Source organism: Eriocheir sinensis, unplaced genomic scaffold (assembly GCF_024679095.1).
Source record: "Eriocheir sinensis breed Jianghai 21 unplaced genomic scaffold, ASM2467909v1 Scaffold174, whole genome shotgun sequence".
Taxonomy (NCBI): domain Eukaryota; kingdom Metazoa; phylum Arthropoda; class Malacostraca; order Decapoda; family Varunidae; genus Eriocheir; species Eriocheir sinensis.
The window spans coordinates 15,659-33,128 of NW_026111117.1; the positions used below are offsets into that span (position 1 = coordinate 15,659).

At 44.7% G+C, this 17,470-nt stretch overlaps 1 protein-coding gene across 1 annotated transcript in view; it reads right to left on the reverse strand.

Moving 5' to 3' along the window:
• Positions 1 to 1,203: 1,203 nt before the first annotated feature.
• The window catches only part of LOC126990551 (uncharacterized), a 43,427-nt gene continuing 27,160 nt past the window's right edge, over positions 1,204 to 17,470 (reverse strand). Inside the window, exons 2-6 of the mRNA XM_050849158.1 lie at positions 17,233 to 17,443; positions 13,487 to 13,621; positions 3,218 to 3,397; positions 1,352 to 1,832; positions 1,204 to 1,240 (exon numbers count right to left, since the gene is read on the reverse strand). Coding sequence (XP_050705115.1) covers positions 1,204 to 1,240; positions 1,352 to 1,832; positions 3,218 to 3,397; positions 13,487 to 13,583 — 795 coding nt within the window. The 5' untranslated portion in view covers positions 13,584 to 13,621; positions 17,233 to 17,443. The remainder of the gene's footprint in view (positions 1,241 to 1,351; positions 1,833 to 3,217; positions 3,398 to 13,486; positions 13,622 to 17,232; positions 17,444 to 17,470) is intronic.

Sequence of the window (17,470 nt, forward strand, 5' to 3'; positions counted from 1 at the left end):
AAAACATTTTTACTCATGCATGAGGGAGGAGGGACAACACACACGATAGATGCAAAGTTTTCCTCTTCACGCCCCTCAACACCCTCACCAACACACCGCCGCAACACACCCGCCCCAACACACCGCCGCAACACACCCGCACCAACACACCGCCGCAACACACCCGCCCCAACACACCGCCGCAACACACCCGCCCCAACACACCGCCGCAACACACACCCGCACCAACACACCGCCGCAACACACCCGCACCAACACACCGCCGCAACACACCCGCACCAACACACCGTCGCAACACACCCGCACCAACACACCGCCGCAACACACCACAACAACACACCGCCGCAACACACACCCGCACCAGCACACCGCCGCAACACACACCCGCAACAACAAACCGCCGCTACACACCCGCACCAGCATATCGCCGCAACACACCGCCGAAACACACCACACCAGCACACCGCCGCAACACACACCCGCAACAGCACACCACCGCAACACACACCCGCACCAACACACCGCCGCAACACACCCGCACCAACACACCGCCGCAACACACCCGCACCAACACACCGCCGCAACACACCCGCACCAACACACCGCCGCAACACACCCGCACCAACACACCGCCGCAACACACCCGCACCAACACACCTGCACCAATACACCGCCTCAACACACACCCACACCAATACACTGCCGCAACACACCGCCCCAACACACCGCCGCAACACACACCCGCACCAGCACACCGCCGCAACACACCTGTACCAACACACCGCCGCAACACACACTCGCACCAACACACCGCCGCAACACACCCACACCAACACACCGACGAAACACACCCGCACCAACAAGCCGCCGCAACACACCGCACCAATACACCGCCGCAACACACCCACACCAATACACTGCCGCAACACACCCGCATCAACACACCGCCGCAACACACCCGCACCAACACACCGCCGCAACACACCCGCACCAGCACACCGCCGCAACACACCCGCACCAACACACCGCCGCAACACACCCGCACCAACACACCGCCGCAACACACCCGCACCAACACACCGCCGCAACACAGACCCGCACCAACACACCGCCGCAACACACCCGCACCAACACACCGCCGTAACACACCCACCACAACACAACACCACAGACAACGCAGACAACCACACAACCAACGCCCCGTTACGTCCCCCGCGCCTCGCTTCCCACATGCCCCGCCCTGGACTAGAGCTGAGGGCGGAAGGCGTGAGAGGGGGAAGTGCAGGAAGCGTGGGTGAGGAAAGGGAAGGAGGAGGAGGAGGAGGTGGTGGAGGGGGTTAGATCAAAGCACGTGGGCGTCGGAACTGAGTGGTTTGTCATGGTGCCTTCGAGAGGAGGAGGAGGAGGAGGAGGAGGAGGAAGAGGAAGAAAAGGAAGAGGTTGTGTAGGATTCCAACGATGAGGAGAAGGGTGGAGTATATCAGACGAAGGATGAGGAAGGCGAGAATGAAGTGTAGGATACAAAGAGAGAAAAGGAGGAAGTGTAGAAGCAAAGGATATCCGCAAACCACCTTCCTCCCTCGCGGCGACTTTCAACAATGCCTTGGCTTCCTTACTAGTCTGAGAGATGTCCTGAAGGCCACTCGTACCCCTGACGGTGCTGGAGAACCCTAGACAGGCTGCCAGGAGAACCCAGAGGCACCACGTTCTCGTCCTGTCGCGTCCCAGCAGACGGTGAAGCCCCAGCAGGAGCAGCGGGAGGCCTGGCGTTCCTTGGGTGGACGTCTGGGCCCGGCTCGGCTGGGGGTCGTTTTGGAGCTCGGCTGGAGCCTCTTCTGGGGGAAAGGAACGGGGATCAAGGGCACGCAGCGGTGGGGAAAGGAAGGATTGTTTTAAACACCACAAGGAGATTCCATTACAACATAAGGAGTCTGCAAGTGGCCGGTAAGGAGTCTGACTGATGAGAAAGGAAGAATTAGTGTTTTAAAGACCAAAAAGGAGATAACATAAAAACAAGAAAGTAAGGAGTCTGCAAGTGGCCAGTAGTACACACGAATAGTGAGAGAAAGAGAACAAATAGTGATCATGAGAGAGAACGAATATTGAAAAGAAAACGAAAACTAATAGTGAACGAAATAAATAGAACTAAGATAATTGAAACAGAACAACGAAGAATGATATGGAATACATAACGTTCGGGAAGGAAGGATTTTATGATATTTTCTTCCCATAGCAAGACCTCGTACAGCCACACGAAGAACAGAAACAAGATAGAAGAGTGGGGAAAAATAGTAATAGTAGGTGAGAGTAAGGCAGCAGTAGTAGGTCACACAGGGAACAAATAGTAATAGTAGGTGAGAGTAAGGCAGCAGTAGTAGGTCACACAGGGAACAAATAGTAATAGTAGGTGAGAGTAAGGCAGCAGTAGTAGGTCACACAGGGAACAATAGTAATAGTGGGTGAGAGTAAGGCAGCAGTAGTAGGTCACACAGGGAACAAATAGTAATAGTAGGTGAGAGTAAGGCAGCAGTAGTAGGTCACACAGGGAACAAATAGTAATAGTAGGTGAGAGTAAGGCAGCAGTAGTAGGTCACACAGGGAACAATAGTAATAGTAGGTGAGAGTAAGGCAGCAGTAGTAGGTCACACAGGGCAGACGAAACCTGGCCTTGGAAAAAAGATAGCGGGAAGAAATGCTGAGGGGAGAAATATACAACGTTAAACAAAGGTAGAAAAGTAACACTAAATCAGATAGAAAGCAAAAATATGACCCCCCCCCCCCCTCATACACACCTTCCTCACCTTCCAACTTACTACACCCCCTCTCCTTAGGCCCCGTTCACACTGTGCCGACTCTGGGCCACGACAACCCAGCGACTTTTCCACTTGACAAGTTGGTTCCCACGCTCCAAGAAGGGGGGGAGGTTTCATTGGGGTTTTGGTATCTTGCCGACTGTCTGGGACATTCGGCCAACTAGTTGCCAGCATGTCATGCTGACCCTCACGACTCCAGACTCCCGTTACGACGTCGGCGCAGCATTCGGCAACAGTCTCAAGACCTCTTTCAAGACATGCCCGACCTTTTCACATCAACACCCAAGACCTCGTGTACCCTAGAGTCGTGGGTAGTCGTGGCCCAGAGTCGGCACAGTGTGAACGGGGCTTTACACACACATGCACCTTCTCCCCCTCTTCCCTCCACGCCCACGCCCACCCACCGTCAAGCACGTGGACGGACACCGAGGCGGGCGTGGCGTGCACGGGCGCGCACGTGTAGTTTCCGGCGTCCCTCCAGGTGGCGTGGGTGACCAGGAGCCAGCTGGTGCCTGAGTTCTTGTCCGTCACCAGCTGCACGCCGCCCCGACCCCCGGCGTTGATCTCCACCAGCTCCTCCTTGGCTGCGGGGAGGAGAGAGGACATGGAGTTGTGGTAGACATTATACTTGTCTTCTTGTTTGTAGGGCGAGGGAGAAAAGACAGGCGTGATTGCCAGGGAGGACGCTGAGAGGCTACTAAGAGGAGCAGTAAATGGGATTGGTCTCCAGTCTCCACTGTCTTGTTTGTAGGGCGAGGGAGGAGGGAAAGGCGTGATGGCTATATATATAAAAAAAAAAGATTAGTGATAGGAAGTGATTGGTGAGGCTCCGATCCGTTGAGAAGAAGGAAGAGGACGAGCAGAAGGAGGAGGAGAACTTTGAGAAAGATGAGGAATAAAAGGAACGAGTTGAGATGGATGGGTTTTGATGTTTTAAAAAAGGAGATGAAAAGAGGAGTTAATGAGGGTAATAACAGTGGGTGAAAAGAGGCTGAGAAAATGAGAAAAGCAGAAAACAATAATTTAGAATTGAAATTAGAAGTACTGATTAATGTGAAGCCAGGATGATAAGGGAATAAAGGGCGGATAAAAAATGTACATCAATATTTTTTATTACGTTCTATATAGGAAAGAAATGTATAACTCATTGTTTTAGAAGCAGAAGAAAAAGAAGACGAAGAAAAGGAGAAAGAGGATGAGGAATACACAGTTGACCTCTCTCTCTCTCTCTCTCTCTCTCTCTCTCTCTCTCTCTCTCTCTCTCTCTCTCTCTCTCTCTCTCTCTCTCTCTCTCTCTCTCTCTCTCTCTCTCTCTCTCTCTCTCTCTCTCTCTCTCTCTCTCTCTCTCTCTCTCTCTCTCTCTCTCTCTCTCTCTCTCTCTCTCTCTCTCTCTCTCTCTCTCTCTCTCTCTCTCTTATCTGCCGAACTGGGAGAATTGAAGAAACATTAGGATCAGCAGAACAGGATTCAACGCTACATGAAGAAGGATCAGGAGGAGAAGAAGGAAGAAGAGTGAGACAGGAAGACGAAGAGGAAGAGTGGAATGAATAACAGTTTCGATCCTGGCTATTGACTTCCACTACCTCCTCTTTGTCCGTCGTTTAAGGGATTGGAGGAATATGTTGAAATATTTGAAAAAATTGCAAAAGTTCTGATGTAGTGAGGAGGAAAAGGAGGAGGAGGAGGAGGAAGACTAGGAAAAAGGATCGTAAGGGATTGATCTATTTTTCTGTCTTCCTTATCTGGTAGTCAATGAGATTACGAAGGAAGTAAAGGAATTTGGAACGCGGAAAAGAGATGTGGAGATAACGAAGAGGATGCTTATGGAGTAAGCGGGAAAAAAGGAAGAGGAAGACGAAAAAAATAACTGAAAAATAATTGTGATAAAAGTGTAGAAAGTAAAGGAGCCAGGTACAAGGAACAAGGATGCGAAGATAATGAAGAAAGAGAAGATTAAGTAGGTAGCAAAAAAGGAAGAGGACAAAGAAGAAAAAAAAAGAAAGGTGCAAGCAAAAAAAGGATAACACTAAGATTAAATTAGCTGAAGGTAAAATAAATGAACTAAAACATGAGAATAATGAACAGGAAAATAAAAAAAAGGTTAAAAAAGAAATATAAGATGATCGAAAGAAAAACGTAGCTGAAGGTAAAATCAATAAAAAAAACGGAAGGATAATGAAAAACAGGAAAATATAAATTGTTAGAGTAGAGAAAATAAAGATGGAAAGAATAAAGTAGCCAATAAGGACAGTTTAAAAGAAGGACCTGGAGGAAGAGGCGAAAATTATTCAAGTCTGGTGAAGAGAATGTAATGAGAATGTGAGGGAAACACATCAACATTTACAAAGGTGAACGCTGTTGCCATGATACGAGAAGTGTGGCGATTATTACTAGTGAACGCAACGTGCCCGGCTGCCCGCGGCCCCGCGGCTGCGCGGCGGCGTCAGTGTCTTTAGAGCAAGTGAACGGTGAGGGTGCGCACGGCCATAGCTGAAGGACGTGACCATCTGGGTATTGTTGCCTCTCAAACCCACAGTTAATACCAAAACATATTATTACTTCTCCCGTTAATATATATATATATATATATATATATATATATATATATATATATATATATATATATATATATATATATATATATATATATATATATATATATATATATATATATATATATATATATATATATATATATATATATATATATATATATATATATATACTGTTAGTCAACTTTCTTCTTAACCCCTTTCCCCTTCAGCAGTCATCTAAAGTTCTGAACCACCGTCACGGTACCCATGATCGTTATGTATTCATTATCACTGCGAACCGTGTAGAATTAATGGAAAGAGCAAAACAGACGTTATATTGGCCCTTCCTCTCCTACCACTGCAGACGGGGGAGTAAGGCTAAATGCAACAAAATAAAGAGTATCTCTGCTTGAATTTTCCTCCTTACACCTCTTTCTCTTTCCACACCCGCCAACACTAAGGCAACCCAAGTCATCCTTGAACACACTATTGAAAGTCACATCGCGCAGCAAAAGAGAAAGAGGATGAATACATTAAACAATACATTACAATATATAAACAAGTACCAAGGTTCAAATTTTCTCGTAATACTTTTTTCTTTAATGTTCCCCTCAGGCAACTCTTGACCAGCACCAAAGCATCCTCTTGTCGGTATTCTCAGAAGCTTCCTCGACTATTCCTGAAGGCCTCAAAGGAGGTTAATTGGGTTCTCATAATTTTTTTTTTTCACGTTCATGGTGCAGAAGGCTTGCTAGTTTATCACCAGGGTCATAAAGCTACCCAGTACCCTTCAGGGAAGTGACCCACTACTCGTACAAAATCTTGTCAAATGTATGTGCTAGGGCGCCAAAAATGTGTAAAAGCATAACATTATTTAGACGTTAAACTTTGATCAGTATTCGAGGGAGCAACACTGGATCGCCTAACATAATAGCAACTAAAACACACACACACACACACACACACACACGTACTCACCCACCCACCCACCCACTCTGCTACCCACACTTCCTCCTTCCTCACACCCTCACAAGTCGTTACATAAGAGAAAAGAAGACCCATAACGAGGAGTTCTCGGCAGTTAGGCGCGCTTTTTATGCCTCGGCGCCGCCCCTGTGAGCCACGCGCCCGCAGAGGCCGTTCCGGGGCGCGGGTTGGCCCTCCCCCTGTGCCCTCGAGGCACATCCCAACAATGTACCGCCGACACACTTTCCGCGACGCCCCGATAATGGAAATGAAGTGTTCACGGCTGACTTGCTGCTGGTTTGGGGGCGACTGTTGCGAAAGGAGGGTGTTGAGAGGGAGACTAGAACCTGTTTATGGTATTTTGAGATATTTGGGTATTTGGGTATTTCGACGACTGAGCGTAGTAATAAAGGAATAAATATGTTCACGGCCGACTTAGTGTTGGTTTGGGGGTCCTCGGTGTGAAAAGAGGGTGTCGGGAGGGAAATTGGAACCTGTTTGTTGTATTTTGTGGTATTTCGGTTATTTTTTCTGCATCGGAGCGTAATAATGGAGGGAAGAATGTGTTCAAGGATGAGCCGGAGTTGGTTGTGAGAGGTTAAGGGTGAAGAGAGGGTGTTGTTTGCTGCACGATCCTTGTTATTTTGCTTTTTCTGGTATTTTTATAACGGAATGTAGTAATAAAACGAGTAAAGTGTCAAGGGCGGCCTGGTGTGAAAAGAGGGTGTTGGGAGGGATATACGAACATATGTCTATTTGGTGATTTTTTTTTTTTTTTTCTCACAACGAATCATAATGATGAAGGGAATAAAGTGTTCACGGGGAGGGACCGGGATATGCTGAAAAAGGGAATTCGAACAGTTTCTCTTACTGTACTCTTTGTCTTGTGTTTAGCTGACTCCCTTAGAAACCCAATGATAATAGAAAGCCAGGAGGAGATCGGAGGCAGTTTGCTCTAAATGGAGGCTGACGAAAGGTGAAGCTAAGACTGCGGAGGATGTGCTAGGAGGGGAATCCACACCAAGGCACTGTTATCGTATTCGTGGTTTTATTGCATCAAGCGGAGTTTGTGTGTGTAGCGAAGTAGAAATGTAGTGTTCAAGGGTGGGTTGTGCCGATTTAGAAGTGCTTAGGGGTGCCAAGAGAGGAGATTCGAACCAATGTAACTATTAATTGCGTTGTTTTATAGCATCCTGTAGATTACTTGTATTAACATTGTAGTGATAAAAGAAATAGTGTTCGGTTACAGGTGCTTGATGTGAAAAAAGTGCTACAAAGGGAATACAAACCGAGGTTTTTGTATTGTATTTATCGTTTTATCGCATTCGCAGCTTTAATGAACGTAGCGATGGAAGAAATAATGGGATATATTCTGTTATTTATTGATAATCTGTACCATGGCTCATATTGTTATCATTAGTATTGTTGTTGGTATTGTTATCCTCCCGTCACCTTTAGCCTTGTAGCAATGTGTACGTCCATGGGGGAAAGGGAATGGGCGGCGGGGGGTGATAGCGGTGCAGCCTCTTGGTGGGAGAAGGGTACAGTGATGAGAGAGGCTGACGGACGGGAAGGTTTGCTGCTGCGGACAACTCGATTGCCATAACGGTGTCCGCAGAGAAATAGGCTCCTCCTCCTCCTCCTCCTCCTCCTCCATCCTCCTCCGTCTGCTGCATCATTCTCTCCTCGTCCTCGTCCAGTTCGTCTCCCGCCTCCTGTTCATCTCCAACTCTTTTAGTCACTTCATCTTCCTCTTCCATCTTTTCTCCTCTTCTTTCTTCTCTCCCTCCTCGTCTTCGTCTTGATTTCCTTTTCATCTCCATCTTCATTTTTCGTTTTCTCCGCCTCCTCCTTCCTTCTCCTCTTCCTCTTCTTCTTCCTTTTCCTTCACCTCCATCAGCTCTATCACCGCGTCTTCGTCTCGGTGTGGCTATTCTATTATTCCTCCTCCTCCTCCTCCTCCTCCTGAACCATTAAGCAATATAACAATTCCTCCCACATGGATCAACAGAAATTACAACTGATATACATTAATCTGGTCCTTGTGTGTGTGTGTGTGTGTGTGTGTGTGTGTGTGTGTGTGTGTGTGTGTGTGTGTACAGATTAGGTTATTATATTATTTTTTTTCTATTTGTATGTGATTTTCATTAGTTAACTTTGTCTATTCACAAAGTTTCGAAATGTATTGACTGAGGGTGAATTTTTCTTCAATTTTTTGTTCTTTTTTATCTTCTCGTTTTGTCATTTTGTAATTATTGAGACTTTTCGTGTAACTATTTTCTAGGTAATTTTGCTGTAATTTTTTATTATTATTTTTTGTTATTGCGTTTTGGTGTTATTGCGTTTGCAGTAATCGTTTCGTTTGCTTCTTGTGAGACCCGTGTTAATATTTTTTTTAAAGGAAATACCACACACACACACACACACACACACACACACACACACACACACACACACACACACACAGAGAGAGAGAGAGAGAGAGAGAGAGAGAGAGAGAGAGAGAGAGAGAGAGAGAGAGAGAGAGAGAGAGAGAGAGAGAGAGAGAGAGAGAGAGAGAGAGTTCGATAGAGAGATCGAGAGAGAGAGAGAGGGAGAGAGAGGAGAGAGAGAGAGAGGAGAGAGAGAGAGAGAGAGAGAGAGAGAGAGAGAGAGAGAGAGAGAGAGAGAGAGAGAGAGAGAGAGAGAGAGAGAGAGAGAGAGAGAGAGAGATGGGAAGAAAAACAGAAAAATAACATCGACAGGTGGGATGGGAATTGAAGGAGGCAGAGGAGGCTCGGTACAACTATTAGCTTCATAAGTTTAAAGGTTTGGCAGGAGGCAATAACCTTCTATAGGCCTTTGCCTCAAAAAGTTAGGCCTATACTTCCATGTACAAAAGTTATGGGGCGGGTTCATGAGCTTAGTGTGTCGGGGAGCAGCCACTTATTAAAGAAGAAAATTTATGTGTGTGGCTGAATCGCTAAAAAATAGGAAGCGAGGAAGAGAAATGGAGAAGGAAAGGGAAAAGAACTGTAAAAGGAAGGGAATAGAGAATGCGGCACACTGGTGGTGTACAGAACGTGTGCTTGACCTGCACACACACACACACAAAAAAAAAAAAAAAATAAATAAATAAATAAATAAATAAATAAACAAATAAAGTAAGTAAATGAATAAATAAATAAAAATAAAATAATAAAAAATAAAAAAAGGAAAACTAAAAAATATAGAAGGAAACAATTGAATAGGATGAAAACAAAACAACAACAATAAAATAAGCAGCTCAACGAAAACTGTGATTAAAGTGGATTGAAAAAAGGGAAAAAAATGGAAAATAGAAGAAAATGTAAATAGGAAAGAAAATATTTCTGGAAAATTGAAGAAAATGGGAATAAAAAGGAAAATATTTTGGTGTACGGAAGTGGGATTTACTGTATTAGGGAAAAGGATAATAAATGAAGAAAAGAAGAAAATGGGAATAAATATTTTTTTTTGTGGTTAAACTGCATTTAGAGAAAAAAAACCGAGACAGAAAAGGAAAATTATGAAAATTAAACATTTGTTTTAAGTAAGGTTAGAATGGAAGTAGGAAGGAAAGGTGAGAATAGTGAAAGGAGAGAGGGAGGGAGGGAGGATGGAAGGAAAAGGGAGATGAGGAGAAATATGGCTGTAGCGTAGGTTGAAAAGGAAATTAGAAAAGCAGGGAAGAAGGGAATAATGGAATAGAGAGGGAAAGGAAGAGTAGGAGAGACTATTGTTACACATCGGGTTAAAAGGAAAGAAGGATAAAATAGAGGAAGGAAAGGACAAAAAAGGAGGGAGGGGAGATAAAAGGAAAAAAAGTGTAAGAGAGTGAGAAACTATTTAAAACTAATTTGATCCCTTATGAAATGTGTCCAGGAAAGTTAGGGTCAAGGAAGGAGTTTGCTGGTTTTATGTAATTACTCTCTCTCTCTCTCTCTCTCTCTCTCTCCACCGTATTCTCAGCCTGTGGAGAGGTGACGTGGATGAGAGGGAGAGGAAAGAAAGGAGAATGGTATTAGGGAATGTTTTGTGGACGGAGGAAGAGAGGCCGCGGAGGAAATGGAGGGAAAAATGGAGGAGAGAAAAACGCGAGAGAGATAAGAGAGAAAAAAATGCTTGCCTGTGGAGATTCCGATGAAGTGAAGAACGGAATAAATAGAAGAAAAAGAGAGGAATAAAAGGAAAAGGAAAAAAAGAAGAACGGGTAATAATATTAGAAAAGAGAGACGGATTACAAGTATGGTAACAATTTGTAAAAATAGACATTAATTAAAAGAGAGAGAGAGAGAGAGAGAGAGAGAGAGAGAGAGAGAGAGAGAGAGAGAGAGAGAGAGAGAGAGATCACATTCGCATTCGCCCTAAAAAGTCTGAATGTATTGTAATAGAACTCCAGTATTTTCCCCTCCTGGCTGTAATTTTTTCTCTCTTTTTTATTCGTTTTCCTCACACCCAAGATCATATTTTTACTGCTTTTTTTATATTTAGCTGCTTTCCTTTCCCTCCCCCTGACCCACTCGTCTTCCTCACCTCTCCTCCCACACCTCTTGCTTCCTTATCTCTCTCTCCTCCACTTCCTTCTCATCTTGTCCCTTCAAACATATGCTTACCTCCATCTTCCTCTTCCCTCTCCCTATCGCATCCCATTCTTCTTCCCTTCTTTTTCCATCCCCTTTCCTTTCCTCCTACTATTTCCCTTTCCATGTCCTGCCACTACTACCTCCTTTCCCAACTCCTGCTCCTCCTTTTCCCCTCAGTCATATACTTTACTCCATTTTCCTCCTTCCCTTCCCCATTGCTTCCTGTCCTTTTCCTTCCTTCTTTCAAACCCCTTCCACATCCTACCCTTACCACCTTTCCCCTTTCCTCGTCCTCCTCTTTCTCCTTCATTTCCCTTCACCTCTTCCTTCGCACCTGTCCTTCTCTCCCTTACCTGTCTTTTCCCTCGACCCTGCAGGGAAAAGCGAGGCCGAAAAACTCACGAGAGGAAACACAGAGGACAAGAAGGAAAAAACAAGTGTATGGAGTGTGCAACAAGTGGAAACAATGGTGGTGGTGGTGGTGGTGGTTCTGGTGAGTGGTGTGGTGGTATGTGGTGTGGATGGGTGTTGTTGTTTTGGTGGTGATGGAAGAAGAGGATGCAGGGTAGTTGGCAGTGGTGGTGGTGGTGATTATTGTGCTATTGGTGCTGGTGGAGGTACTGCTGGTGATGGTGTTGTTCTGGTGGTTGCGGCGGTAATGGAGGATGTGCTATTGGTGTGGTGGTTGTGTAGTGGTGATGGTGGAGGTACTGGTGGTGATGGGTGTTGTTCTGGTGGTTGCGGTGGTAATGGAGGATGTGCTATTGGTGGTGGTGGTTGTGTAGTGGTGATGGTGGAGGTACTGGTGGTGATGGTGTTGTTCTGGTGGTTGTGGTGGTAATGGAGGATGTGCTATTGGTGGTGGTGGTTGTGTAGTGGTGATGGTGGAGGTACTGGTGGTGATGGGTGTTGTTCTGGTGGTTGTGGTGGTAATGGAGGATGTGCGTGTGTGTGGGTTGATGTTGGTAGTGGTGGTGGTGGAGGTGGTAAATGAAAAAAATAAAGGAAGAGGGGTCTCAAAGATTGATTTATAGGGGGAAGGAGGAGGCTTGGCGGAGGCACGTAAAGGAACCGCATAAAGGAAAATGATATGCATGAGGCGAGAGTGAATTAGTGGCGAGGGGAAGAGGCCGCGAGGAGAGGAGGAGGTGGAAAAAATGATGTGAAATATTTGAGTTTGAAACAGACTGGAATATTGAAAACAACTGACTGTGGGATATAAAAAAAATGACGAATATTAAAAAAAAAAATGAAATATGGTTAAAAACAGACTGTGTAATATGGAAAAAACTTATCGTGGAATATGGAGAAAAGCAGCCTTTGGAATATTGACTGAAAAACAGAGTGTTCAATATGGAAAAAAAAATACTGATATATGGAAAACAACAATGTGAAATATGGAAAACGAAACGGACTGATATGTGAAAAAAAAAATACTGAAATATGGATTAAACGGCCGTAGAATATGCAAAAAACAGACTGAAATAAGGAAAATATGGCTATAATTACTGAAAAAAGAATGACTCTGGAAAATGAAAAAAAATAAATAAAAGAAAAACTAAGTGTGGATTATCGAAAACAAACAAACAAACAAACAATGGTTACGAAAAAGAGGAGAGAGATTTCTCCGGTGGTGACAGAAATGAATGGCAAAAAAAGAAGAAAAATAAAGACTTAATATATTAAAAAAAGTGAAACTAAAGAAAACAAATAAAACAAATGGGAAAGGTAAAAAAAAAATTAAGAATGGAACAAAGTGACAGAGAAGGAAATACGTAGAAAGGAGAGAAAACACACAGACAGGCAGACAGTCACGACGGATAAATGAATCAACACGCGTGGAAAGAGAGAGAGAGAGAGAGAGAGAGAGAGATAGGGGGGGGGATGGAGAGGAAGAGAGAAACAATCCGCAAAATCAAAAGCTTCGTTCGACAAAGAAAAAACAAACAAAAAAACAAAAACAAAGCAAGAGCAAAGCATTCAGTCTTGTAGTGAACAGCAACAACAACAACAGCAACAACAAACTGACAAAAAGGGAACACACTCTAAAACAAAATACAACCCTTTTTTCTCTTCCTTCCCTCCTTTCCTTCCTTCCTTCCTCCCTTCCTTCCTTCCTTCCTGCCTTCCTTCCTCTCCACTTTCATCCAGTTCCACACACTCCCGTCCTCCACAAACCCTCTTCATCCCTCCTTTCTCTCCCCTTCCACATATCCCGTTATTTACCTGCAATCTGTACTCCTGCTTTTTCTGTTAGAATTATCTCCTCTTTCGTTATGTGGCTTTGTTCTGTTCGGTTTCTCTTTCATTAGTTTTTCCTCATCTTTCTTCTGTATAATCTTTCTTCTCACCTTTCTTTCCTGCCCTGCATCCATTCTCCCCTTTTAGCTTTACCAACATCATTTTTCCCTTCGTCCCCTTCACATCCTCTTTTTCCTCATCTCTTTTCCTTCCCTTTCACCCTCTTCCCCATCCCTTTCGTAACTTACACATCACTTTCCTTTCCTCTCATACCCATCATCATTTCCGTCCCTTTCCCCCTTTCCCCTCCCCCCACCCACCCCTCACCCCTCCCCCTGTGTGTACTCACGTGGGTCGCGGGGCAGCACGTGGTACCAGGTGACGGGCGCTCCCCTGATGGCGCCCTTCACCACGCACGTGATGTTGATGTCGCTGCCCGCCTTCATGAAGATCTCCCTCGAGCCGGTGATGCGCGCGCTGGGGACTGGGAGGGAGGGGAGGTGGAGTTAGAGGAGAATGAGTGGCACTGGGTACTGGGAGAGAGGAGTTAAATAAGGGTGACAGGTTTGATGTGTAAGGGGTGTAAGGGGGTATGGTGGAGAGGAGGGAAGGGGATATTGAGTATATATCGAGAACCTGAAAAACGATAACATCACAAGTCCTTTGCTATAGCCTACAGTTCACACTTGTAGAATAATCAATTAGGTAAAGAGAGTTTTTATCTTTAATATTATCGGTCATTCCTATGGCATTCAGTGTCACATCCTCTTTGCAAATTGGCGTTGAAAAACAGCGAAGTCACCCCTCTGCCCAAGGAAGAAGAATTCTGGTGGTAATAGACATCAAAACTCCGGCCACGAACAGGCCAACCGGAGGTTAAAATGGAGGAAAAAAGAGTGGAGGAGAAGGAGGAGAAGATGGAGGAGTGAGGGACAAATATTAGTAGTAGGGAAAGAAGGTTTGGTGAATCTGCAGGAGGCTTATGGGCAGGAAAATGTCGAGGAAAACGAAAATAAAATGGGAAATAAAATGAATGGGGTGAAAGACAAGTGGATGAGAAACAAAGAGTTCGTATGGATGATGGAGATGAAGAGAAAGAAAAAAAATATAAAAAACTATGAAAATGATGTGTAGTATAAAGAGAAAACAGTAAACATGAAGGAAAAGGAGAAAGAAAGAATGTAAATGGGAAACAAATTAAGGAAACAATGAGAAAATGGAAGCAAGGAAGGAGCAAAAAGGTTCAGACGACATTGAAAAAGGGAGAAAAATAAAGAGCAAGAGATGTGAGAGCTAGAACCTCAGGAAGAAGATTAAAAAAAAGAAGAGGGACAAGAGAAAACAGGGAGGAATTATGGAAGAAAATAAGAAAAAAACATAACCAGCAGGGGAAGAAGAACAGAAGGACAGGCAGAGAAAGACAAGCGAGGTGAAGGTGTGAGACAAAAAGTGGAGTGTAAGGGAAAAGGCGAAGATGGAAGAGGGAAGTGGAGGAAAGGTCAGTAAAGGAGGGGAGAGGAAGAAGAATCATGTTGGTGAGGGTGACGAGCATAGGGAGAGAAAGAAGAAGGAACTAGGAAGAAAAGAGGAAAGGAAAAAAGGCGTTGATGGATGATGGAAAGGGGGAAGGAGAAGAAAGATTAATAGGAGAGATCAGAGAAAGTAGATTTTGAAGGTCAAAAGAAGAAAGGAGGAGGAAGGATAGAGATGTAAGGAAGAGAAAGGAATAAAACAAGAAAAAGAGAAAAAGACGGGAAACTTAGAGGAAGAGGAGAATGGGAAAAGACAGAAAATCCAAGTGCTTAAAAGACTATGAGAATGAAAGAAAAAAAATATACAAAAAAGATAAATGAAAGTAGAGCTTACAAAAAGGAGCGACCAATAGAGAAGAATGATACAAAGAGGAGGTGTTTTAGAAGGGAAATAAGCAAGAAAGAATCAAATGAAAAAGGCTAAGGGAAATAACACAATAAATGAGAGGATATGAGGATACAAAACGAAAGTAGATAGTGAACAAAGCAAAGAAATATGAACACAGGAGGAACAGAAGAAGCACAAAGAGAGAAAGAAGAAAGACGAATGCACGTTTAGTAAATAAGGAAAGGAAACGAAGATAAGGCAAGGATTAAATGAGAGAGGAAGGGGAAGAAGGTAACAACCAAACTAGGGAACTGGAGATAGCGAGAGAGAGAGAGAGAGACGCCCTTCCCTCCGCCTCCTTGTTCTTGGCCTCTGTTTCTCCTGCAATTTCCTTTACTCTTACCCATTTCTTTTCATGTTCTCTCTCTCTCTCTCTCTCTCTCTCTCTCTCTCTCTCTCTCTCTCTCTCTCTCTGTCACTTTTTCTCAGCTCTTTTTTTTTCAGTTCTTTGCCTTCTTGATTGATTTTATGATTTCTTCTTCGTATCACTGTTTCATTAGTTTAGTTCCTTTTTTGTACAAGTGTTCCTTTTTTATCTTTCCTTCCCTGCTACTACTACTACTACAGCTGGGTTTTTTTTATATCCCTTCCAAGACTTGTGTTTCCTGTTCTTTCTCTTTTTCTCTAATTTTTCTTTCTCTTTCTTCCTGATCCCTAATTTTTGCTTCACCTTTCCTTCCTTCTTTTATTTTTTATCTTTTCATATTCATTCCTTTTAATTATTTTTCTTTCCCATTCCTCTTTTGCCTCTTTTCTGTCTTTCCCATCTCTTCGTTTAACAACATTCCTTTCATCACCTCTCACTACCTTCACACGTCTCTTTACTTCCCACTTTCTCACGTTATAATTTTTTCTTCCTCATTTATCTTTCTCTTCCCCCACTGTTCTTAATCATGTTCCTTATGCCTTGTTTATCTCTAAGTCTTCCATGAGGTTTTATGCCCATCCTTTCATTTTACCTTCTCTTCTTTCTCTCCCTCACACACACACACACACACACACACACACACACACACACACACACACCAAGTAAGTTCACTCCTCTTCCCTTCCCCACTCACACTAATATCACACCAAACACCCACACACACTCCAACAAACCTCCTCACACTTCACCGCCAGCAATTAACAACCCTAACCTACGTACGCGGACAGAGGCTCACGTTGTTGCCTTCCCCTCACACATTTACCTAACGCCGCTCCCTGCCTACCTGTAAGACAGAAGCCATCATCTATCCCTCCCACCTTAACGCACGCCTCCTCCCTGCTCCGTCCTGCTCCCTCATTTCCCACCCTCACGCCACGCCATCACCACGCCATACACCAGACACACGCACTGCCATCTTATTAAGTAACATGTCCATCTGCACCACACGCCACTGTTACTTAGTCAGTTTGTTAGTTAGTGTTTGATGGGTTAGTCAGTTAATCAGTCAGTTGGTTGATTAATTAGTTAGTTAATTGGTAATTTAGTTAGCTCGTAAGTTAGTTAGTTGGTTATTTATTTATATGGTTAGTAGTTAGTTAGTTAGTTGGTTGGTTGGTTAGTTAGTTAGGCTTGCTTGCTTATAAATGAAACTGAATAAAATTGGTATAAAGCAAAAGGAAAGCTAATTTTACAGACTGTCAACAAAAATGTACAATACATAGCCTACTGCAGACGAGTAATATTTCATAATCATTCATCTGGGTAATACTCTCCCCTCACACACACACACACACACACACACACACACACACACCCTTCCTCCACCTCCAACACACCCTCACACCCTGTACCCACCCTTTCTCTATTCCAACACACCCTGTGCCCATCCCTCCCTCACCAAACACACCCACTCACCCTTTACCCATGGCCTAATAGCCCAGCCAGGGATGATGGCAAAAAAAAAAAGAAAAAAAAATGTACCCACCTTCATCACCTTATACCCACCCTGCCTCCACCCGAAACACACCCACACACCCTATACCCCCCTTCATCACCTTATGCCCACCCTGCCTCCACCCGAAACACACCCACACACCCTATACCCCCCTTCATCACCTTATACCCACCCTTCCTCCACCCGAAACACACCCACACACCCTATACCCCACTTCATCACCTTATACCCACCCTTCCTCCACCCGAAACACACCCACACACCCTGTACCCCCATCCCCCCCTCCACTCACCCACAACGCTGAGCCTGAAGCGGCGGAATATCTTGGGCTGCGTGGACACCTGGCACTCGTAGAGGCCGGAGTCGGTGATGGCGGGCCGGTCCACCTCCAGGCTCCAGAAGGGCGAGCCGGGCAGGTGCAGCGCGCGGAACCTCGTGTCCGTCGTGTACGTGAAGTTACCTGTGGTCAGCACGTGCAGGTCCTGGCGCCTGATCCACGACACCTGGGGGGGAGAACACCTGTTGTAGTG